Source organism: Geotrypetes seraphini, chromosome 1 (genome assembly GCF_902459505.1).
Source record: "Geotrypetes seraphini chromosome 1, aGeoSer1.1, whole genome shotgun sequence".
In the NCBI taxonomy this organism is placed as follows: Eukaryota; Metazoa; Chordata; class Amphibia; order Gymnophiona; family Dermophiidae; genus Geotrypetes; species Geotrypetes seraphini.
The window spans coordinates 373,212,656-373,237,733 of NC_047084.1; the positions used below are offsets into that span (position 1 = coordinate 373,212,656).

The 25,078-nt window shown below is 46.1% G+C and overlaps 1 protein-coding gene across 3 annotated transcripts in view; it reads left to right on the forward strand.

Moving 5' to 3' along the window:
* INTS10 (integrator complex subunit 10) overlaps positions 1 to 25,078 on the forward strand; it is a 203,639-nt gene that overhangs the window by 107,791 nt on the left and 70,770 nt on the right. For all 3 annotated transcript variants that reach the window (XM_033915345.1, XM_033915356.1, XM_033915365.1), the window contains 2 exons: positions 10,754 to 10,906; positions 23,520 to 23,628. In XM_033915345.1, the coding sequence (XP_033771236.1) occupies positions 10,754 to 10,906; positions 23,520 to 23,628 (262 nt within the window). The remainder of the gene's footprint in view (positions 1 to 10,753; positions 10,907 to 23,519; positions 23,629 to 25,078) is intronic.

The following is a 25,078-nucleotide window of genomic DNA, read 5'->3' on the forward strand; positions in this document are numbered from 1 at the left end:
CGGCCATCGGACCAACGGTCGGCTCGGGGGCCCGTTCCAGCAAGGCACCCGACACTGTCTTCGCTCCTCCCCCATTCCAGCAGGGGAGAGCCGACGGAGGAGGGCTGCAGTCCGGCCATTGGACCAACGGTCGGCTCGGGGGCCCGTTCCAGCGGGGCACCCGACACTGTCTTCGCTCCTCCCCCATTCCAGCAGGGAAGAGCCGACGGAGGAGGGCTGCAGTCCGGCCATCGGACCAACGGTCGGCTCGGGGGCCCGTTCCAGCGGGGCACCCGACACTGTCTTCGCTCCTCCCCATTCCAGCAGGGGAGAGCCGACGGAGGAAGGCTGCAGTCCGGCCATCGGACCAACGGTTGGCTCGGGGGCCCGTTCAAGCTGGACTTCAGTTTTGACTGTTTTGATTTTATTTTCACTTCTTTTTAGTTTATGATATATTTTTTAATCTCACTTATTGTTTTTCCACTTATTTTGTTTTATTTTATCATTCAAATTTCATTTAAATTTCCCCAGAATTCTATTGCTTCAACGGTTCTCCCTCTGCATCTATTCTTATCTCCCCTCTTTTTAACCTTTCAAATTCCTTTAGATCATTGTAATCTTATTAGTATGTTTATTTTCTTATTTTTCTCCTCTATCTCTATTTTCTTTCTTTATTACTCTTCTGTTTGTCATTTTTCCTGGTACTTTAGTTAGATTGTGAGCCTTCGGGACAGTAAGGGAATTTCTAAGTACCTATCTTACTTATAATTTTAATGCACCAATATATTCATTGTAACCCGTTCTGGGCTCTTTTGGGAGGACGGGCTAAAAAAAATCTAATAAATAAATAAATAAATAAATTAGGTTATCTTTTACAATTGAGTCTTGATTACTTTTAACCATTTTTAAGTCCTTCTTTTCTTCCTGAATTTCAGTCTTTATTACTACAATATCTCATTTCAAGGTTTTAATTTCTTCTTTCTGGATTTTTAATTCTTTTTCTAAGTTCTTTATTTGAGGATTGAGGGAATTTCCCAAAGTGGAAACTAGATCCCAAAGCGAATCTAGAGTAACCTCTGGGGGCTTAACAGGAGCAAAAGAAGATATTTGTGCAATACTGGTTTGCTCAATTGAATGGTTTACCTCCCCTGTGCCTTGTTCCCCCTTAGACACAGTTGTCCCGGTCGCTGGTCCTTCCAAAAGGAAAAATTCCTTTTGTGTTGTTCCCTGTAGCGAGCCCTCCAGTTCGCTGGCCTCTCGAGAGGAGAACACTGCCTCTTCGGACATACTCTCCTCTCGCGGAGAGCTGGCTCCCAGCGGCAACGGCTAAAGGTGAGGCGTCCTGACGTCGGGGCTCAGCGTGACATCTAGCCCGGGGATATCCACCGAAGCACTCCTCTCTGCTGGCGCTCCCAACGGGCGAATCCCCGAACGATCCTGCTCACTTTGGAGGCGCCTGAAGATGTCATCAACTGTAAGAGCCACAGGTCCCGAGCGCTGGGAGGCACCACCAACACTCTTGCCTCTTCTTTTCGGCATTTCCAAAGCGGTAAGAGAGACACTCTCCGGCGTCCTACCGACAATCAGATAGCGGCAGCCATCTTGGATCCAGAATTGCATTTTCTTTTATATTTTTCTTGACAAGTTGCTCCAGGAAGCAATCGCCTACAATATCCAGGAACTTGGTCTCCCTACCACAGCCGGAGGTGCCTAGGTTCCAGTCTATCCCCGGGAAATTGAAGTCACCCATGATAACTGCATTGCCTCCCTTACAGTTGCGTTTAATCTCATCTGTCATTTCTCCATCAGTTTCTTCGGACTGCCCCAGGGGTCGGTAGTAGATGTCGATCTTCGTTTGCGTTCCATTTGTTCCTGGAATTTTGGCGCATAGAGACTCTTCCAACAAACAGTTTTAAAGTCAGTAGGCCTTGCAAGCTACCCCAACCGCCATGGCCTCTGCTGGTGAAAATACCTCCTCACAAAATTCTATCTGCTCCTCCTGGGGTAGAGCTTTAACTTCTAGGCTTGGCACTATTTCATCCACTTCCATAAATTCCAAATTATTAGCTTGCCCTGAGCTGATTGTGAAATAAACACTGTTGGCTTTTCAGTATGAGAGTCACACCCTACTCTCTGTGTGCCTGCACTGCTCTGAGGCTCTCCTAGGTTCCCCCTGTGGATGTCTGGGAAAGTGCAAGGTTTTCTAATAGAGGCATTTTGCCTGAACTTTATGTTGATAGGTTTGGAGACAAACCTTCCAGTGCTAGTTGAGTCTCCATTTCCTCTATCTCAGAGCTATCACAGAAGAACTCATTCTCTGTTAGATTCTCTTCAGTATACTTGGGGAACCTAGGGCTAGATTCACAAAGCAAACCGATCGGTTTGCGACCAGTTTTCCTTCTGGCTCGATTCACTAACCTCTCCAATGATCCGCTTCCAATCCGTGAATGCAAATGAGGGGAAACGCATGCAAAGTAGACAGGGACGCGATTCACCAAAGAAATTTTGGGCTGGCTGATCAACTCAAGAAGCGACTGCTGGGAACCAGTCAAACGTCTTTCCTACTCTCCAGCTCCATTGAAGCCCTGCTCTCTGCACACTATGCTCTCTGCTGCCCCAAATTGCCGCATTGCTGCCCTGCTCTGCCCCGATCTCTCCTGCCTGCTCTCCCTGAATCACCGCATTGCTCTTCCACATCTCTCCTGCCTGCTCTGCCCCGAATTGCCACCCTGCTCATCCCCGGGTTTCTCCTGCCTGCCACCTCGAATCTCTCCTACCCTTCCCCGCACTGCAAGCCCGTGGTTTTAACCCGCAGGTTTAAAGCGGGTTAAAACCACGGGCTTGCTGGTCTACAAAAGTTTTTTTTTAAACACTTGCGGCTCAAAGGGGTCTTGACGCATGCGCAGCCCATCTACAGATGGTCTGTGCATGTGCAGGATCGCACACTGGCGATCCGTGTCGGCCAGATGAGGGCGTTCCTCCAAGCGCCCTCATTTGAATGTTTCCAAGTTGTGAATTTGTCGGGCCTGATAGGATCTGCCACGGATCGCCCAGGAAAAACGGGTTAGTGAATCTAGCCCTTAGACTGCTGTCCTTTTCTGGGCCTGTGAATAACATTTCTGGCCTTAGTTCTGCCTTTCCTAGGGTTTTTAAATGGGAACATGTCAGGCAAGGAGTCTGACTGGTCACACCTTTCAGGGGCAGATGCTATTTGGCAAGGGTCTGGGTGACCTGATGCAAATGTTGTGGACTGGAATCCCAAGGCCTTACCAGACAGCAGTCTCTGGATGGCTCAGGTTATGGGACAGGGCAATTTTCGAGGCTCTCGAAGATTTCATCCTTATGCAGCAGGCCAAGTGACACAGAGCTCCCTTCAGGGATCACATCAGAGGTCTAGCAGAGGCAAGAGACAGCAAGCCTCAGAATATTGCTCCTCCCCAGCATCTAAGAAGTCACAATGACGCCAGGACTGGAGCCAAGCCCTTCCCCCCAGATAGGGGGCAGGCTGTCGGCCTCTTGTTCAGTCTGGGCCAAATCGGCGCAGACTGTTGGGTCCTAGAAGTTGTTTGGGATGGATACAAAATCGAGTTCTGTGTCTTCCTTCCAGACTGGAGAGAGCCCTCGGAATCTGGGCAATGATGCAAAGGCTGCTGGATCTTTGTTCTACTCAAACATAATAACACTTGAACACTGAACGGAGGGGGCTGATAGAGGGTTCTCAGAAGAGAGAATCAGGTTGGAGGGAAGAAGTACTAAGGGGTGAGAAAAAGGAGAAAGTAGCAAGAGAGGTGAGACTATTTTCATTTATAATTTTAGGACAGCTCCTCCCCACAACTCAGCCCAAGAATCACTGGGTAGGAATGTGCACCCCTATACCTACACATGATAACCCAAACAACAACCCCATTATAATCATTCACCCACTCTCCCGAGTGAAGCTCAGTCTTCCAGGTACTCTATTTCTTATGTTAAAATCTTTTTATGGATGATTTCCATAACAGAAAAAAAGTTGAAGGTATAATAATTTTATTTTTTTTTCTGTTACATAGAGCATTATGGACCCCTGTTCGGTTACAAACATTAGATAGCTCTAATAGATGTTGTCATTGCCATCTTGAAGCAGGGACTGTAGATCATTTATTGTTCTATTGTCCATTTAGTATGGCTTTTTGGAAATCAATTTGGGGCCAAATTAATTGTTTATTAGAAAACCCGGTGGCATTGACCTATGATAATATATTTTATCCCAGGACAAGCAGGCAGGTATTCTCACTAGTGGGTGATGTCATCCGACAGAGCCCCGATACGGACATCTTGCAAGCATGTCTTGCTTGAAGAAACTCAGAAGTTTCGAGATGCCCGCACCGCGCATGCGCCAGTGCCTTCCCGCCCGATGCTCCGGGCATGTCTCCTCAGTTCTTTTTCTTCCGCGGAGCTGAGAAGTCTATCTTCAATTTGCGCCCATTGAATCTCTTTTTTGCCTTCTTTTTTGCCGCGGGTTGAGTTCTTTTGGCTCTCCTGTGCATTTATTTCTTTCTTTGATTTCTTTTTTTCAAAAAAAAAAAAAAAATTTTTCCTTCCGATACCGGGTCGGCCGCGTGGCTGGGGCCCCACGCCTTCGACCTTGCGGCGGAGCTTTTCCGGCCTATGTCCCAGCCGATTACCGGTTTTAAAAAGTGTAGCAAGTGCCAGCGCGCGATTTCGCTCACGGACCCTCATCGACGCTGCTTACAGTGTCTGGGACCGGATCACTTCCCGAAATCGTGCCGGCCTTGCTCCACTCTGACGGCGAGAGCGTTTAAGCGCCGCTGTCTACTGTGGGAGTCCATGTTCAAGATGGAAGCTTCATCGGATCCTGCAGCTTCGACATCGACATCGACAGGTGCTTCGACTCCTTCCGCAAAGCCCTCTGCCTCCCCGGCTGCTTCGGGCCTCCTGAAACTGGCATCGTTCACACCGGTTTCGGCCCCGGCTTCGGCGCCGGTGCCTTCCTCCGTCTCCTCGGAGCAGGTATCGACCCCGACAGTTCCACCGGTGGTGCTCAAGGTGCCGAAGACTGGCAAGCAGAAGCACGCAGCACTGAAGGAGCGCGGAGACCGTGCGGAAGGGCCCCCTTTTGGTGCGGATCTCTCCATATCGGCTTCGTTGCGGTCCCTTCTGGAGGCTCAGTTCGTGGAGCTCATGCAGATCATGGGGCCTCGGCTGATTGCCACCATCCAGGGTGACCTCCTAGCTTCGGCTTCGAGGGGCGGACCGCCCCCTCCTCCTCCTCCTCCTCGCCGCACGACCTCGTTGCTCGGCGCGGCGAGCGGTGTCCGGGTCCTCGAGGAGGTCCTCCGTTAGTGCTGTGCCTCCTTTGGAACCGATTCCCTCGAGGAGGGCCTCCCTTGGTGATATGCCTCCCTTGGAGCCCATCCCCTCGAGGAAAGCCTCGTTTAGTGACCTGCCTCCCTTGGAACCGATTACTCCGCCCCATGACTCAGTGTGGCGTCCACCTTCGGGGCCACCCAGTCCTGGGCATAGCAGGAAGCAGGACGAGTTCTTCCGAACCCCCTATCAAACCTGGGCGTCGTCGGGGGAGGCGCCGACTCTTCCGCCTCTGCGATCGACGGCGTCGAGTCCGATCTGCTCCTTGGAGGCGTCTGAACCTGTTTCTCACAGACGGGCTCGATCCCCTTCCAGGCATCGGGAGGGGCATCGATCCAGACATTCTTCGAAGCATTCCTCTCGGCACTCGACCGTCTCGCCTCAGAAGAAATTGCCTTGGTTGGGGTATGCTGCTTCGACTGGGTCTCCTCCTCCGGGCCCGGAGTTCGAGGACCCCGAGGTTTTCTGCTCCTCCTGTTGCTCGCAGGCCTCTCTAGAGCCTGAAGCCTCTTCTTCTTCTAGTCCGTCTCGCAGACCGGCGACGGCAGACCAACTGTCCTTTTCATCGTTCCTCAGGCAGATGGCAGATGACATGGACATTACTCTCGATGCTGGGTCTCGATACTCCAAGGAGTACCTCGATACCATGCACTTGCCTTGTCCTCCGGCGGAGTCCTTGCGGCTTCCCCTGCACAAGCTCCTCGACCAGACCTTCATGCGATTCTTCGAGTCTCCTTACTCTATCCCTGCGGTCCCTGGCAAATTGGATGCGCGGTACCTCATGGTGCATCATAAAGGCTTCGAGGGTCCTCAGCTTTCTCACCAGTCCCTCCTGGTCGAATCCTCGCTCAAGCGGTCTCATCCTGGCCAGGTCTATGCTTCAGTGCCTCCGGGCCGCGAGGGCAGAACCATGGCTGAATTACGATTTCCAACTTGGAATTTTTTCTACCTGTGCTTCGGAAGTTCACACCCTACATCGAGTCCCAGGCTAGGTTTGAGTTTGAGGAAGTGGTTGCTTCGCTGTCCCAACTTCGGCTTCAGTTAATGCAATCTGCCTATGATGCGTTCGAGCTCTCAGCCCGAGCGGCGGCCTGCTCGGTGGTGATGCGCCGGTTGGCCTGGTTGCGGACCATTGATATGGACCCGAATCTTCAGGACCGCCTGGCGAACGTCCCGTGTGCTGGGCGGATCTTTTTGACGAATCCATCGAGACTGTTACGAAGAAGTTGTCTGACCACGAAAAGTCCTTCCAATCTATCCTTAGGCCGAAGCCTAAGCCTCAGCAGTCTCGACCTTCTCGTCCGCCGTTGATTTATCAGCGGCGTTATCAGCCGAGGCAAACTCCACCTGCGAGGCAACCGGCGAAGCGCCAGCCTCCCCAGAAGGGTCAGCCTAAGTCTCAGTCGCCTGCTGTCCCTAAGACCACTCAGCCTTTTTGACTGTCTCGTCGAGGGCATAACCAACCTCGTTCTGCCTCCCCCTGTTTTTCCCATCGGAGGGCACCTCCATCATTTTTATCATCGCTGGGAGGCCATAACAACCGACTTCTGGGTCCTTACTATCATCAAGGAAGGATACTCTCTTCATTTCCATCGGGTCCCTCCGGACTACCCTCCAAGAGAGTATCCTTCCAACTTGACTCAGACCGCCCTTCTTCTCCAGGAAGCTCAGGCTTTGCTCCGGCTTCGTGCCGTGGAGCCGGTCCCGTCGGACCAACTGAACCAGGGGTTTTACTCTCGGTACTTCCTTGTTCCGAAGAAGACGGGCGACCTGCGACCCATTTTGGACCTCAGGGCCCTCAACAAATTCCTAGTCAAGGAGAGGTTTCGCATGCTGACACTTGCTTCTCTCTACCCTCTCCTCGAGCAGAACGACTGGTTATGCTCTCTGGATCTCAAGGAGGCCTACACTCACATTCCCATTCATCCGGCCTCCCGCAAGTTCCTCAGATTTCGGGTGGGACATCTACATCTGCAGTATCGAGTGCTTCCATTCGGCCTGTCCTCGTCTCCCAGAGTCTTCACGAAGTGTCTGGTGGTGGTGGCCGCTGCACTCCGGAACAGGGGTCTTCAAGTATTTCCATACCTCGACTACTGGCTCATCAAGGCCCCATCAGCTTCAAAGGTCATTTCGGCGACCTTGACCACGATCTGCTTCCTGCAGAGTCTAGGCTTCGAGATCAATTTTCCCAAATCTCATCTGCAGCCTACCCAGTCCCTTCCCTTCATCGGGGCGGTACTGGACACCATTCAGCTTCGAGCATTCCTTCCTCCTCAGCGCATGGATGCTCTTCTTCGTCTCTGCCAGTCTGTATCTTCTCGCCAGTCCATCTCAGCGAGACACATGATGGTCCTCCTGGGCCACATGGCCTCTACAGTTCATGTGACACCCTTTGCCAGGCTCCATCTCAGAATTCCTCAGTGGACCCTAGCTTCTCAATGGACTCAAGTGTCAGACCCGTTGACTCGACACATCATAGTCACTCTTGCTCTTCAGCAGTCTCTACTTTGGTGGATGACCTCTTCGAATCTATCCAGAGGTTTGCTGTTTCACACTCCTCCTCATCAGAAGGTTCTCACAACCGATTCCTCGACCTATGCCTGGGGGACTCATCTGGATGGGCTTCGCACTCAGGGATTCTGGACCTGTGCGGACCAACTCCATCAAATCAATCTTCTGGAGCTCAGAGCCATCTTCAATGCTCTTCAAGCTTTTCAACATCTGCTTCACGACATGGTGGTCCTCATTCGCACCAACAATCAGGTCGCCATGTATTATGTCAACAAGCAAGGGGGCACGGGCTCGGCCTCCCTCTGCCAGGAAGCTCTCAGAGTCTGGGATTGGGCGGTTCGCCACAACACCTTCCTCAAAGCTGTCTACATTCAGGGGAGGGACAATGTCTTGGCGGACAAACTGAGTCGTCTTCTCCAGCCTCACGAATGGACACTCCACTCCAAGCCCCTTCATCAGATCTTTGCTCAGTGGGGAACGCCTCAGATAGACCTCTTTGCGGCTCCCCCAATTTCAAGCTGCCTCAGTTTTGCTCCAGGATCTACGCTCCTCATCGCCTCGAGGCAGATGCTTTTCTGCTGGATTGGGGGAATCGCTTTCTGTATGCGTTTCCGCCATTCCCTCTCATTCAAAAGACTCTAGTCAAACAGAAGTACGAACATGCCACCATTATTCTGATAGCTCCTCGGTGGCCCAGGCAACCTTGGTTCTCCCTTCTACTTCAACTCAGCAGCAGGGAACCGTACCTACTTCCAGTGTTTCCTTCACTGCTTACTCAGCATCAGGGGTCTCTGCTTCATCCCAACCTGCAGTCTCTCCACCTGACAGCTTGGTTCCTCTCAACGTAACTCCCCACCAGTTTTCCCAGGCGGTGAGGGATGTCTTGGAGGCTTCCAGGAAGCCTGCTACTCGTCAATGCTACTCCCAAAAATGGACTAGATTTTCTTCATGGTGTATTTCCAATTCTAAGGAGCCTCAGCGAGCCTCCCTATCCTCTGTTTTGGACTATCTTTTACATCTGTCTCAGTCTGGTCTCAAGTCGACATCTATACGAGTCCACCTGAGTGCTATTGCGGCTTTCCATCAGCCTCTACAAGGGAAACCTCTCTCTTCTCATCCTGTGGTTTCCAGATTTATGAAAGGACTTTTTCATGTCAATCCTCCTCTCAAACCGCCTCCAGTGGTTTGGGATCTAAATGTTGTCCTTTCTCAGCTTATGAAACCTCCTTTTGAGCCTCTGAGCAAGGCTCCACTAAAGTTTCTCACTTGGAAAGTGGTTTTTCTGGTGGCCCTCACATTTGCTCGCAGGGTCAGTGAGCTTCAGGCCTTGGTGGCGGACCCACCTTTCACAGTATTCCATCATGACAAGGTGGTCCTCCGCACTCACCCGAAATTCCTGCCTAAAGTGGTCTCTGAATTTCACCTCAACCAATCCATTGTGCTTCCAGTGTTCTTTCCAAAGCCTCATTCTCGAGAATCAGCTCTTCACACTCTGGACTGTAAACGTGCTTTGGCTTTCTACTTGGATCGCACCAAACCACACAGAACTACTCCTCAACTTTTCGTCTCCTTTGATCCAAACAAGTTGGGACGACCTGTATCGAAGCGCACCATCTCCAACTGGATGGCGGCTTGTATCTCTTTCTGCTATGCCCAGGCTGGATTACCCCTTCCCTGTAAGGTCACAGCACATAGGGTCAGAGCAATGGCAGCCTCTGTAGCCTTCCTCAGATCGACACCAATTGAGGAGATTTGTAGGGCTGCCACTTGGTCCTCGCTTCATACGTTCACCTCTCATTATTGTCTGGATACTTTCTCCAGACGGGATGGGCAGTTTGGCCAAACTGTGTTACAAAATTTGTTCTCCTAAGTTGCCAACTCTCCCTCCATCCCATTGAGGTTAGCTTGGAGGTCACCCACTAGTGAGAATACCTGCCTGCTTGTCCTGGGATAAAGCAATGTTACTTACCGTAACAGTTGTTATCCAGGGACAGCAGGCAGCTATTCTCACGTCCCACCCACCTCCCCTGGGTTGGCTTCTCTGCTAGCTACCTGAACTGAGGAGACACGCCCGGAGCATCGGGCGGGAAGGCACTGGCGCATGCGCGGTGCGGGCATCTCGAAACTTCTGAGTTTCTTCAAGCAAGACATGCTTGCAAGATGTCCGTATCAGGGCTCTGTCGAATGACATCACCCACTAGTGAGAATAGCTGCTTGCTGTCCCTGGATAACAACTGTTACGGTAAGAAACATTGCTATTTGGCATGCCAGTCTTCAAATAATAACAAGCTTTTACTTATAATGACAGGGGTCGCCATACAACAAATTACATGTAATTGGAAAAACTGGAGTAGATTGAACTATAATTTTTGGTGGAACTCGTTATGCCATATATATAAAATGGAAGGAGCAATATCTACACAGAAGGGGTATTTAAGGAAGTTTCAAGATGTATAGAAGCCGTTAACAAAATATTGTACTGAATAGATACCATTTTTCCCTTAAATTTACAAGTTCAATACTGGGGGAGGGGGGTAATTATTAGTTTATTATTTAACAATATAAGAATGATAGGGGGAAAAATTTTTATCATATGATACATATGTTTTATATTTGCTATGGAAGGGTGGGGAGGGAGGGAGATAAGTTATCTATTGTTGATTATTAAGTGTTTTATTTAATGTTAAAATGTTTTAACTCACTGTCACACTTATTGTAAGTTTTAAAACGAATAAAGATTTTATTAAAAAATATATATATATCAAATCAACTACTCTACTGACCCCCTCCTTCCCCATCCACATATAGATAGAAGACTATGATATAAGTATTTATATTAAATTCATAGTTTATTTGCTGTTACTTGACTTTATTTTTTATTTTAATTTTTTTAAAGGGTCAGTATAAAAAAGCAGTTGCCAGTCTACATCACCTAGCAGCTCTACAGGGTTCTCAATCCCAACAGCAGGTCTTAGGACAGGGATCACTGGAACAGCACAGGGCACTTATTCAACTAGCTTCTTGCCATTATGCACTTGGAGAATACAGAGTGAGTATACTTTGTGTGAGAGACTAATGTATACCATTTGTATTTTGAGGTTTGTTTGTTTTTTAAAAGCTTTGAAAATATATTCTAAAGAATAAGGAGTAAACCACAAATTCAGAATTACACTAAAAAGAAAATGAAAATACATTTCCAGGGCAAAAGGAACATGACCAGTGGGTTATTCATCTCTACCTGTGAGTTTTTGCAGAAAGAATCATCTACAGCTTTTCAGCTTCACCTCCTTGTGGCAGTTGGCAGTCCCCATCCTCTTAGTTTTTCCTTTTGCAAGCAAGTTGAGAAGATGTCTTTTCTTCTGCTGTACAATTGAGTTGTTATTTTCAAGTTTTCAATTTGAAGAGGTTTCCAGGATTGCTGGGTTGGCTCCGCCTGGGAAAAGATACGGCCTGTAATTTAGAGGACTGTAGTTGGGGTGGGGGGAGGGGGTAACCCTTTTACAGGACACCTATCTAGTTAGCCTGCACTAACACATGGTATAGTTTGGGGTACATTCTCCTTGGAGCTCAGCTCGCCCCTGATTTATCAGGCACTTGCACGCAGGCTGAGTGCCCTCGTGTTGGTCCAGAGGACTGTAGCAGGTGCCGGCTGCATCCCCCACCCTGAAGACGCATGAGGAACTAATGAGGTTGAGGGTTTTAGGCTATCAGAGCCTGTCTAAAAGGCAGCCCAAAGCTTCTGGAGGATTTTATGTACTTGTCCAAGGCAGAAATATTCTCCTTTGTCTTGCTGCAGTGTGAGCTGATGTAGGTATGGCACTAGGCAGAATGGTGAGTACAGTTTATTACTGTCTATGGGAGACTTTGGGGTGGTTCAGAAACGGATGTTTTGAGAGCCTCGGGGACTTCCTGTAGGGTCTCTCATCTACAAAAACCCTTTTTCTGAGTTTTTGAAACTTGTATCTAGCTTTCCCATACTGTTTATTGGCACCGAAACGCAACCATGGTGGCCATCTTTGATATCCTGATTTTGTTTCAAAAGCCTCTATCTGCCTCACAACACTTCGATTTTACTAATAATCGAATTTTCTGTTACATCCACTCTGGAGTCCATTATAACAGGTGTTTCAAACCAACTCACGAATTGGGTGTTGCAGAAATCCAACACTTTTTTCTCTCTCCTCTGCTCCTCCCTCTTGACAGAGGAGTACAGAGCCCTCTGCAGTTTTCATTTCTGCAAGCAAATTATACAGAAGTCTTTCTGATCTGCTTTGCTACCTTCCTTATTTTTTTTGCTTTAGAGGCGTTCTCTGCCTGGGAAAGGATGTAGTTCCTGCGACGCTGGATTGCTGTTCCACAGGGCAAGTTTCAAGTGGACTTGTGGAGCCAGCCTTCTATGTGCTGCCTTCAAAGCATGGGGTCCATCCCCCTGGGAGCGTGCTTAACTTCTGACCTTGTCAGAGGTTTAAGCGCAGGCTGAATGCATCCAATGTAACAGCCCTCAGGGTATCAGGGTGGAGGCTGCATTTTCCCACCCCCCACATGGAGAGGTTCCATAGGAGTGAAGGTTTTGGTCAGTTTCTGTCGGATCGGCAGCCCGAAGATCCTGAATTTTGAGTTATTTGGAGAAAAGCTGCGGCAGAAAATCCTTTCCCTTCAGTTCAGCTGCACGGACAGCTGACAGGCAGGCACTGTGGAGACTGTAAGTACAGTCCCATTACTTCCTATGGGAGACTCAGGGGAGAGGGGAGGGTCTGAAAATGGGGTTTTCAGTGATTTTTGATCTTTTGGGAAGTTTCCACAAGGTGTTTTAGAATTTTCTGACGGTGGTCATCTTTATCATGAGTCATTGTAATACTTGGACGTCCTTCTTTCCATCACATCCAGATCTCACAGCTCTAGTTACGGAGCAGTGGGAGACTCAATAGAGTTCCTTTAGGCTGACTAAGACCATGGCTAAGCTTTATCCTGTGGTGCCAGATTTTCAGCAGATCTTTGAACAGCCGAAGGTGGATTCGGCAGTGGCTCAGGTGACCGAGCGCACTGCCCTCTCAAGTGAGGGAGGGGTTATGATGAAGGACTCTCAGGATCACAGGGTAGACCTGGTTCTGAGGATGATTTGTTGAGGTGGCTTCTTCGGGTATTAAGACGGCTGCAGTTGCCTCTTTTGCAGCGCATGCTTGTCACACAAGGTTGTGCTGCAATCCTTCATGGAAGATGATGCCTCCCCCAGCTGGTGCTAGAAAGGGTGTTAGGCAAAGTTTCAGCTTATGCTGTTATGGTTCGTAGAACTCTCTGAATCTGGGCTGGAGATTCGGCCTCCAATTCTCAGCAAGCTTCCTTTTAAGAGTCAAATGCTTTTTGGCAAGGGATTGGATGATCTGATGACCAGTGTGGTGTCCCTTCCAGATAACAAACCTCGATGTGTTCTCGGGGGAGCTCGTAGCAATTTTCATCCTTCCTCCAGGTTTGCCAAGGCTCCTCAGGTTCGTCTGGCCAGAGATATTCCCAAAATTACAGATGCTATTCTAACCCTAGATGCTAAATTCAGATTCTCGCACCAGCACCTCCTGTAAGAAGTCACACCAGAAGTCACGCCAGGATCTCAGCCGCACTTCCTTGCATTGGAGGGCATTTAACAGCATTCCTGCACGAGTGGGAGCAAATCTCCTTGAACCAATGGGTGCTGGACATTTGTTTTGTGTTATGGAAAATGGCACCCAGTGATTTTGTGATAGTGTAAATGATTGCTACAATGAGATTTGTTCTATAAATGAAATATGCTATTTGGTGATGTGTTGGGCCTTATAAGTCAGCAGACTTTTGATATTTGTTGATGTCTGGTAATCCACTTTGGATAAAGGCAGACTAGAAATAAACTAAACTATATAGGAGGGACACAAGAAAAACTTCTACCTCCCTCCAAATCTGTTTTTGGACTCTCCAGTGGGAAGACCAGAGAAAGTGCTGAAGGTCAAGGCAATTCTACAGCGTCTCTTGGACATTCCCCATTTGGGAACCAGTTCCCAAAAGTGAATCAAGTTCAGGCAGATACTCCTTATACTTCATCATATCAAAGAAAGGCTTGGATTGGCAACAGCCCCCCGCACCTTCACCAAAGTGATGGCGGTGGTAGCGGCGTATCTTCACAGAATGGGAGTCCTGCTTCGTCCATATCTGTAGGATTGGCTGATCAGAGCACTGTCCAAACTGGAATGCATGTAGGTGGTAGAGACTCCTGCAGTGTTTGGGCTGGATTGTCAATTTCAGGAAAAACCAGCTGTTTCCATCTCAGATGTTGGATTACCTAGGAGTTCTGTTTGACACGCTCCAAGGCCATGTTTTTCTTCCCGAGCCATGCAAACAGAAGCTCTAGAAATAGATTGAGGATCTTTTAGCAATCCCGAGTCCTACAGTTTGGCAGTATCTGCAGGTCCTGGGATCCATGGCAGCCTCCCTGGAGGTCATGTCCTGGGACCAGGCGCACATGCAGCTGCTTCAGCAATCCCTCATCTCACAGTGGTCCCGTAGCATCATTCCCTTCAGATGCCTCTTCCCCCGACAGAACCAGCATGGAGCAGTCTGTGCTGGTGGCTTCGGAGAGCTGCTCAACAAGGGTTATGCCCCTCAGGATCAAGGAGTGGATCACTGATGACAGAAGCGAGTCTCTTGTTCTGGGGGCCCATTAAAGGGATCGTTCCATCAGGGCTGGTGGTATCTCCCTCAGAGACACTAGTTGGTCAACCGTCTCAAGCTCAGAGTCTTTCGTTTGGCGCTCAGATATCTGCAAACATACTGGAGGGAAAAGCGGTAAGGGTGTTTTCCAACAATGGCCAAAGCAATGGCGTATGTAAATCATCGGGGGGCACCAGAAGTAAGTTGGGAGGCTTGGGTGCTGTTCCGGTGGGCAGAAGTACATCTAGCCTTTTCATTTTACCTCACATCTCAGTTTGAATTACATAAGCTGAATAAGAACACACGCAAAACCTATTGGTTTGCATTTCCATCCTGTCGCTATAAAAGATTTCTGGATCAAACATTTGCTTTCCAGGCCCTTAAAATGAACATCTGGTGGAGTACCTTAATCTCTCAAGCTCAATCTTACTATTCTTTTAGAAAAGTACTAAAAACCTATTTGTTTGATAAATTTTTATCATGATTATCAGCGTTGTATTATGATTGTTTTATGTAATGTGTATGTACAAGATTCATTGATCAGTATCTTTTTGCTGTGAACCGCCTAGAGCTTATTGGTGTGGCGGTATACAAAAATAAAGTGTGGCCGGCGTAGACAATGTTAAGGCGGATTTTCTCAGTTGCCAAATCCTGGATCTGGGAGAGTGGTCGCTGTCGCAGAGAGCATTCCACCTCATTGGAAGTTGCTGGAGCAGGCCCTCAATGGACTTTGGCCAAGAACTCCAAAGTCAAGCATTTTTTCAGTTGAAGAAAAGAAGCAGGAATCTTAGGTCTCGACGCGTCAGTCCAACCCTAGCCAACTCAGAAACTCCTATATGTCTTTCTGCCCTGGCCCATGGTAGGTCAGATTGTTTGCAGGATTGCGTCTCATCCGGGCCTGGTGATCCTAGTGGTCCCTGACTTGCCTCACCAGCTGCGGTATGCGGACCTGATTTGACTTCAGCGAGATGAGAAGTTCAGACTCCCTTATCGCTACCTTCTCAGTCAGCCCATGGAGAACCCCCTGCACTTTGGTCTTACAGCATAGTTCTTGACTCAAAGAGGCTACTCTGATGTAGCCTCTCACTCTTTTGAAGTCCCTCACTCTTTTGAAGTCCAAGATGCCATCTAGTATGGCGGCTTATGCTAAGGCTTGGAAAGCTTTTCAACTATATTGTACCAGAGGCTCCCATTCTGGTGGTCTTAACTTTCCTGCAGGCCAGTCAAGACAAGGGCATATTGGTGGCTTCTCTCAAAGTACAGGTGGCAGGCCTTTCCTGCATCAGAGCGCACAAAGGCTCTTCTTCGCTTACAGTTCATCCTGATGTGACCAGATTCCTTGGGGGGGGGGGGGGGGGGACAACTTTATTTAGGCCCGCCTATGCGTTAGCCCTTTCCTATGTGGAATCTCAATATTGTGCTGAAGGGTCTGACTGAACCTTCTTTTGAGCTGCTCAAATAGACATCTGTTCTAGTCAAGATGGTTTTCCATATGGCAAATTGTCTCAGCTCGGCGTATTTTGGAGCTGCAGTCCTTCTCTTTTAGGGAATCCCTTCTTTGGTTCATGGAGGTGGATATGTCCCGCTGTATGGTTCCTTCCTTTCTTCTGAAAGTGATTTCCGAGTTTCATGTGAACCAGGAAGTTCATCTGCCTGCTTTTCGTTCCACAGGGTAAGGAAAGAAGGACAAGTTTTTCAGGAAACTAGATTACATTACATTAAAATACATTTCTAGACCGCAATACCTTCCAGAGACTTGTACACCACAATGAAATATAAAAGAAATATCTTCCTTACTTTACAAAAAGGGAAGTCTTCACTAGTTTTCAGAAATGCTTATATGAAATCGAAGAAGCAAACAAAATACGCAGTTCTGAATCCCAACTAGCAGCCTGATATGCAATTGTTCGATGCAAAAATTTCTTATAAAGGCATCCTCGCACTGGAGGGAACACACACACAATGAAGTTATCCTTAGTGGATGGTCCACCTTAAAAAGTGTAAATTACTTTAATAAATAACCAGGTACCTGACCATGTATGGCTTTATAACAAAAAGTCCCAAATTTAAACCAAACCCTGGCCTCAAAAGGCAACCAATGGAATTGTCTATAATATGGAGTAACATGATCTGATTTCTTTAAATCAAAAATTAAACGCATAGCAGCATTCTGGATTTTGTGCAATCTATGTAAATTTGACTGAAGGCCTGCCAGATGAACTGAATTATAATAGTCCAATATACTAAGTACCAGAGATTGGACCAGTATTCTGAATGCAATGGGACTGTGTGTAACTTCCAAAGAGTGAAGAAGGATTTTTTGACCAAGGCGTTTATAAATGGTTTCATGTTTAAGTTTTGCTTCACTATTTGGAGAGGACCAATGACTTCTATCTCTCAGATCATCTGTTTGTCTTAGATCATCTGTAGTCCAGACAGTGCAGGCCAGCTTCTAAGGCCTGTATTGCCCGTTGGATTCGCATGGCCATCTTGTCAACATACTTCAGCTATGGCAAGCAGTCGCCGATTTCATTCAAAGCCCACTCGTTTAGAGGTTTCGCCTCTTTGTGGGTGGAGTCTCGAGCAATTAATTAGTTCCTGCCCTCCTGCCTGCTCCCACCGATACCGGCGACCTGCGCCGAGACCAGGGCTCCCAAGACGCCTCTCTTCTTACTGAGCCGGGCGTGTGAGCATGCTCCGGCCCCCAGAATCAGCCGGGAACCTTTAAATCTGCAGCAGATAGAGCCGACCACCAGTTCCTGCCCTCCTGCCTGCTCCCACCGATACCAGCGACCCGCGCCGAGACCAACGACTTCAGGGCTCCCAAGCCACCTCTTTTCTTACTGAGCCGGGCGTGTGAGCATGCTTCGCCCCCCCAGAAGCGGCCGGGAACCTTTAAATCTGCAGCAGCTAGAGTCGACCACCAGTTCCTGCCCTCCTGCCTGCTCCCACCTATACCGGTGACCCGCGCCAAGACGAACGACTTCAGGGTTCCCAAGCCGCCTCTCTTCTTACTGGGCTGGGCGTGTGAGCGTGCTCCACCCCCCAGAAGCAGCCTTAGCCAAGGTTTTTGCTAAGGTTCTTCTGTTAAGATTTTTGCTAAAGTTTTTTGTTCTCCACACTTTACTTGCTGGACTGTTAGATACATGTAAAATTGTTAGATGCATGTGTTAGACACATGTGTGATTTCTAAACGCATGTAGTAATAGACGCATGTACTAAACGCATTGGACGCATGTATTAGATGCATTAGACGCATGTATTAGACATATGTGATTGCTAAACGCATGTATTAGATGCTTGGGATGCATGTATTTGACACGTCAAACGCATATATTAGATGCATGAATTAGGCACATGCATTAGATGCATATGTTAGACGCATGTATTAGACGCATGAGTGATTGTTAAACTCGTGTATTAGATGCATATATGACTTAAGTTGTGAGAGCTAACTCCTCCAACACAATCACTACTACCAGTTACTGGCTACATCTTAAGAGCTATAACTATCTGTACCATCTTAAGAGCTATATCAATCTGTTTATCAACTAAACAATCTAGAAATTAGGAGTATTAGGGAAACCAATATAGCTATTGCTTCAAGAAGAGACATACTACCCTGCAAACATGAATTTCCTATTGATTTTATTGATCTATCTAATAAGCGATAGCATCAAAGATGTTAACTCACTCTATCCACAATTACATTCAATACATTACCCTGATCTATCAGTCAAGCATATAATTAACCCAGAAGAAGACAGGATAAATCATATTAATGTAATCTCAAATAAAGGAAGACATCAACGAACCCTTAAAAAAAGAATAAGGGAAGTAAAACCTATCAGAACCACTATCCCTACCAAACCTATCACATCCACCTCTGTTCCCTGTGCATATCTTAATACTGGATCATCAGCAAGCAAATAGCCTGTCTTTTTCTAACCGAACCATGGCTATTGTCTGAAGATGATCCAATAATAATTGATCTTCTACCAGATAATTCTAAAATCCTTACGCTAAACCGTGAGGGTAGAAAAGGAGGAGGATTAGCAATTATTCTTAAGGAAGGATTTGAGTTTGAACCATTCCAAAATGACCAAACAGTTAGAAATATTAGCCTGTAAAATCTGTAATAAGGAACTAGAATAATCCCTATCTTGCATATTATTCTATGTCCCACCGAAAAACTGGCCAAAAGCCAAAGAGGACTTTTGTGAATTTGTTCTACATAATTCAATTATTCCTTCATACAATATCATCGCAGGTGACATAAACAAACACCTAGATGAAGAGGACAATCCAGATACGAAAGACTTTAAAAACTTTCTATCCTTACTCAATTACAATCTCCTTTTACCCACACAAACACATGAAAAAGGCCATCATTTAGACATGGTAGCTATGTCCACAAAGGAAATTTTAGACCCTGCCATCTCTCTACCTGATGGCATCTGGTGTCACGATATCTGGTCTGACCATTTTACTTATTATCTCAAGTTAATCTGGACTCATTTAAAATCTAAAACACATCCAAGGATAAAAAGAGAACATCACACAAGAGGTTATATTAATCCAGAAGAATATTGGTCACAATATGAACTACAAGCGGAGATAGGTGAAGGAGTCGATTTCTGGGGTCACTGGATAAAACTAGCACATCCATTTTAGATAAAATTGCCCCTAAACGAATTAGCAAAAGCTGCGCAAATAAATATAATAAATGGCTTGACACCGAACTTTAAGAGCAAATGGGATGCCCATGTGGGATCCCTTAGAGGGTTAAGCCAAGGGAACCTGTCACCAGGAGTGGAATCCCCAGGATAGTACACTTGGGGGTGGGTCAGTAGAGTGGGCAGACCTGATGGGCTATAGCCCTTATCTTCTGTCATCTTCTATGTTTCTATGTTCTATGTTTCTAAAAATGAAATAACTAGTAAGACGACTGGAAAGAATTTGGAAAAAAACAGGAGAATTGTCAGACCGTAACAACTGGAGATCTAACAAAAAAATCTACAAACAACTAATAAAAGACAAATGTAAAGCATTCTACTTTTCTAAAATCAACTTATCTAGCACTAGTTCAAAAAGAATCAATACAAAAGAGCTGTTCAACTTGGTTACGAATTTATTTGACACTACACGCTACACTTAACTCGGGCACAATATTAAACTACCTTCAGCAAATGATTTAGCACAGCATTTCGATTCAAAAATTAAAAACCTAAGAAACAACTGTTCGACAAATGATACTAATGATCATCAAATAGCCAACATACAAGGAAATGAAATACCAGCAGACATGATCTGGAGTTCCTTTCAAGATTTAGAATGGAATAATTATATCAAACTATATAACAAATACTCTAAATCATACTGCATTCTGGACTTATGTCCCCTGGAAATTATGAAAGCGACTCCATTAGAATTTAAACTATCTTTGCTGCATTACTTAGCCCATAACCTAAAAAATGAAAAGTTCCTCACTAATAATGGTCACATAATAGTAACCCCAATTCCAAAAAATAGGAAAGAATCATCAGCACTGGTAATCAACTATAGACCAGTAGCATCCATTCCATTTATTGTAAAAATCTTGGAAGGATTGGTACATACCCAATTGATGGAATATCTTGATCAATTCTCTCTCTTGCATGAAACTCAATCCAACTCTTCCAAAAACATTTGAAAACTTGGGTTTTCTCCAAAATGTAATGACCTCCCCCTCATCGATATACTAAGTCCCTCTAAACTTCTCTTCTTAGTTCTTCTACTTTCTTTGTAGTTCCTTTCTATACCAATTCCTGTAAACCGTGCCGAGCTCTACTTCTGTGGAGATGATGCAGTATACAAATTTAAGGTTTAGTTTAGTTTAGTTTACTGAGACAGTAATTGCGGCTATCTTAGATAATCTGCATCTCTTGTTCAGCAAGGGCCTTAATGCCCTGATCATGCAATTTGATATGAGCTCTGCCTTTGACCTAGTGGACCATGGGAAAATGCTACAATACCTAGATGCAATTGGTGTTAGGGAAGAGGTGTTGGACTGGTTTCGAGGCTTCCTTATGTCACGTACCTATCAAGTACATTTCAATTATGATCTCTCTGATACCTGGAGCAATCTATCTGGCGTACTGCAAGGGTCACCACTATCCCCATTGCTTTTCAATGTCTACATGTCCTCACTAGGTGCACAGTTGACCCAACTGGGGATAAAATTATTCAGTTACGCAGATGACTTTACGATCATCATCCCATTTGCTAACTCTCTCTTGGAAGTTACTCCCAAGGCATCAGAAACACTAAATTTGATGGTGCAATGGATGACTGAATTCAAACTGAAACTTAATTCAGAAAAAACAAAATTTTTTGTAGCTTCACCACACCTGCTTGATACCAAAATACCACTAAGCATTAATAAACTTAGTTATCCTATTCAGACTACTATGAAGGTATTGGATGTAACACTAGATCAGTGCCTAATCATGAAAGACCAAGTAGACTCCTTAATCACAAAAGGTTTTTTCACTCTCTGGAAACTTCGATCCATTAGAGCATATTTTGATATGTCAGCATTTAGAATCCTAGTACAATCCCTCATACTGAGTCAACTTGATTACTATAACAGCGCCTATTTAGCAATTTCCCAAAAGAATATGCGACGATTACAATTAATGCAAAATGCAGCGGTCAAACTGATTTTCGGACTAAAGAAGTTTGATCATGTGACACCATACTACCGACAGCTGCATTGGCTACCGATTGAGGCACGCGTAAAGTTTAAGTTCGCCTGTCTCTGCTTTAAATACTATACAGTCTAGCCCCTAAATACATAACTGACCTTTTCTCCTTCTCAGCCAACAGACATAAGAGAAGCTCACATTTGAACTTCGTTTCCTCCCCCAGTTAGAGGATGTAAACTCAAAAGACACCATCAACACCTTCTCTCACATCAGGCAGCATTATGGGGTAAAGATCTAGAACAATTGCTTACGCCTACTACTTATGAGGAATTCAGGAAATGCCTAAAAACATATCTGTTCCTGAAGTATCTAGATAGCTGACCCGTACAACTCTTTCTCTTCAATAACTGTTCCCATGAGCTGTTAACCACTAGCTTTCACCTCTGTTAAGTTCAGTCAATTTGTACCATCTTTTAATCTTTGTAAACCGCATAGAACTTCACGGTCTTGCGGTATATAAACTGTTATTATTATTATTATTAATCTGACCAAAATTTGTAAAGCAGTCACTTGGTCATCTCTTCATACCTTTACCAGATTTTACAGAGTGGATGTAGTGACTTGGTCCGAAGCCACATTTAGGGCCTCAGTGTTGCAGACAGGTTTTTCTGTCCCACCGTAGCCATTGCCATTGTTTTGGTACGTCACCTGTTGTAATGACTCCGGAGTGGATGTAACAGAATGGAAGATTAAGTTCATACCTTTGATAATCTTCTTTCTATTAATCCATGAAGGAGTCATTACACCCTGCCCTAAATCTACTCTGTCTATTATCTCGCCTGCATATTTTTGCCTCGGATGTTTCTCCTTTCAGGCCTCAGTATCTTCAGCCAGCAGACAGGAACCTGTGGAGAACCCTTTTGTATATGTGGGTGCATATCTTCCCCAAAGGCGTGTTTGTGCTTGTTGGTTCTTTGTTGTTGCCATGTTGCCTGTGTTTTCTATTGCCTGTTTATTAATTGTTTCCTTATATTGCAGAACCAAAAAAACACCAACAAGATCCACAGAAAACCAAGGAGATGCCAAAAACAAAAAGCAAAACCGTGGATAAGAGGTACTTGGTGTCAGAGTTTATTGTGATGATTCTTCACAAATATTTAAAATCAGTGGTCTCAAACTCACGGCCCAGGGGCCACATGTTGCCCGCCAGGTACTATTTTGAGGCCTTCGGTATATTTATCATAATCACAAAAGTAAAATAAAAGTTTCTTGAGCATATATGTCTCTTTAGCTATAAATTACAATATTATTATTAAGACTTAGCCAAAAGGAAAGATTTATAAACTATAAAGAGTTTTACCTCATGAAAAATTGTAATTTTTTAATAAGACATTAACTATTTTTTTGAGGCCCTCCAAGTACCTACAAATCCAAAATGTGGCCCTGCAAAGGGTTTGTGTTTGAGACCACTGCTCAAAATGGTGCAGGTAAAACAATATCAATCCATACAAATAAAACTATATCGCACATCAATAAATTATGGTACAAACCCACAATTTATGGATATGAAATATTGTTTTATTTGTATGGGTTGATATTATTTTACCTGCATCATTTTAAGTATTTGTGAAGAATCATCACAGTTTTGCTTTTTGTTTTTGGCGTCCTCTTTATATTGCAGAGCAGAACAGAATAAAGTTGTATGGTGGGGAATTCCCTGTGCCCCCTTGGTGTTTATATTTTATTCCTGTCCTATTTGGTCACTTTTTAATGATACTGCAGGGGACTCACAATTGGCACCTATTTATAAATGTCAGTTTATAAAATTTCACTTTAAAACATAACCAGATGGGAGCCAGTACTCTTCAACTTTACAAAATCTAACTAGGTCAAAGCCAGCAGGTTGATGGTGACTGTTCCGCAAGGCCATTGGGTACTTAGTGGCCAGACTGTAGTTTGGGTAGCTGTTCAGATTATTAAAGGCTAGGTAGTAAGACATAGGGGAGGAGGGGAGGATCTAGGTTTTGAATTGTGTAGGAACTTGTATGCTTATCTAACAAACATGGTCAAAAATGAAAAAGGAAAATATCAAGAAGTGATTTAGTTAAAGAGTGATCCTATAAGGCATTAAGCTACTGTAGTTAGCACATGAGATATATATGTAGCCGTGGTACCACAATCCTGAATAGAAAGGTACTAATCCTTGTTCTGGTCACATGATTCATTTGTTTGACTAGTGAATTTCTGTCTTTGGAGAATACCTGTTCTAAGTATGCAGTTGTGTTCTATTCTTTCCTTTAGTTAACTTGTGAAAAGATTTTGGACTTGATGTGTTATATGTCACCTCCGACACAAGATGGAGTGAAAGTACAGGAGGAACCACCCAAAGTGAAGTCAAAATTCAGAAAAGGTATGTTTTAGAAAATAGTAGGGCTGCTGTTCAGGATTGACTAGATTAAGACTTCACAGTCTTACACCATATCGCAGTTAGCATCAGAATGGTTTACACTAATGGTCTGACACAATTTTTATTTTGTGCAAGCAGCTTTTCCTTTGGTATTTTTCCTCTTTCCTCTGTTTTTGGGTTTTGTTTTGTTTTTTGACAAGTTGTCTTTATGGAGTAGAGGTATAGCCTAATAGCAAAAGATCATGGATTTGATATACTGCTTTTCTGTGGGTATGATCAGTTTTATATATACTGTATGCAGGTACTTTTTCTGTCCTTAGTGAGTTCACAATTAGAGAATGACACAGGTAACCCACCAGAACGCGGAGGGAAAAAAACCTGGTTGCCATGGGTAAGGGGACAAGGCCATTCAGCGCCCGTGGAGCGGAGAATGGCCTTGTCCCCACAGTTAAGTATCTTGCTCGCGTTGCCTCACTTCTCACTCCGCCTGGTCAGCAGCCCTCATGATTGCGTGGTCCAGCAGTCCCCTCCTTCCCGAGCACCGTGGTCTGGACATCTCTTCCTCTCGTGAGGGGCATCTCCCTCTCTCCTCCCTGGCGATTTTCAGTTTTTTCTCTCTGAGCGGCCCAAGCATTTTCACAAGTCACGCGCACGGCTACCCTGAAACTTCTCCTCTGATGCGAGCTGCCCAAGTAGAAACAGGAAGTTTTGGGACCTGAGGTGTCTGAGGCAATCTGGGCCTTAGGCCCCTCCCCATGCATCACATGATGCACCGGGGCAGGGCCTAAGGCACAATGGCATTGTTGGGAGCTGGATAACAGAGCAGGAGTACCTCCTGCTCCCAACTTTTTAAGGTATGCAGCAGGGGGCCTGGAGAGGGAGGGGCAGCCGGTCACAGGAGGGAGTGTGCATCTCTCCTGACATTTTGAAGGGGGGTTCCGGGGGATGGCAGCAGTGGCAGGAGGGAGTGGCATCCCTCCTGCCATTTTGAGGGTTTGGGGTACGGTGGGGGACTTCCAGTGGCAGCAGGGAGTGGGCATCCCTCCTGCCATATTGCTGCCACGCGGTGCAGGGGCATCGGGTGGCAGGAGGGAGTGGGCATCTCTCCTGCCATTTTGAGGGAGGGGTTTGGGGGATGGCAGGGGCGTCTGGTGGCAAGAGGGAGTGGGCATTACTCCTGCCATTTTGGGGGGCTTGGGGGACGGTGGGGGACTTCCAGTGGCAGGAGGGAGTGGGCATCCCTCCTTCCATATTGCTGCCATGCGGTGCAGGGACATCGGGTGGCAGGAGGGAGTGAGCATCCCTTCTGCCATTTTTCTGGGGGTAGGGGACGGATGGTGGCCCTGGGTGCCGGCACAGCGTGGGAGGGCAAGGCGCACGGGGGATTTTTTTTAATGGGACAGGTTGTGTGTGTTTAACAGGCACAACATCTGTGCCATTAAAAAAAAGCCAA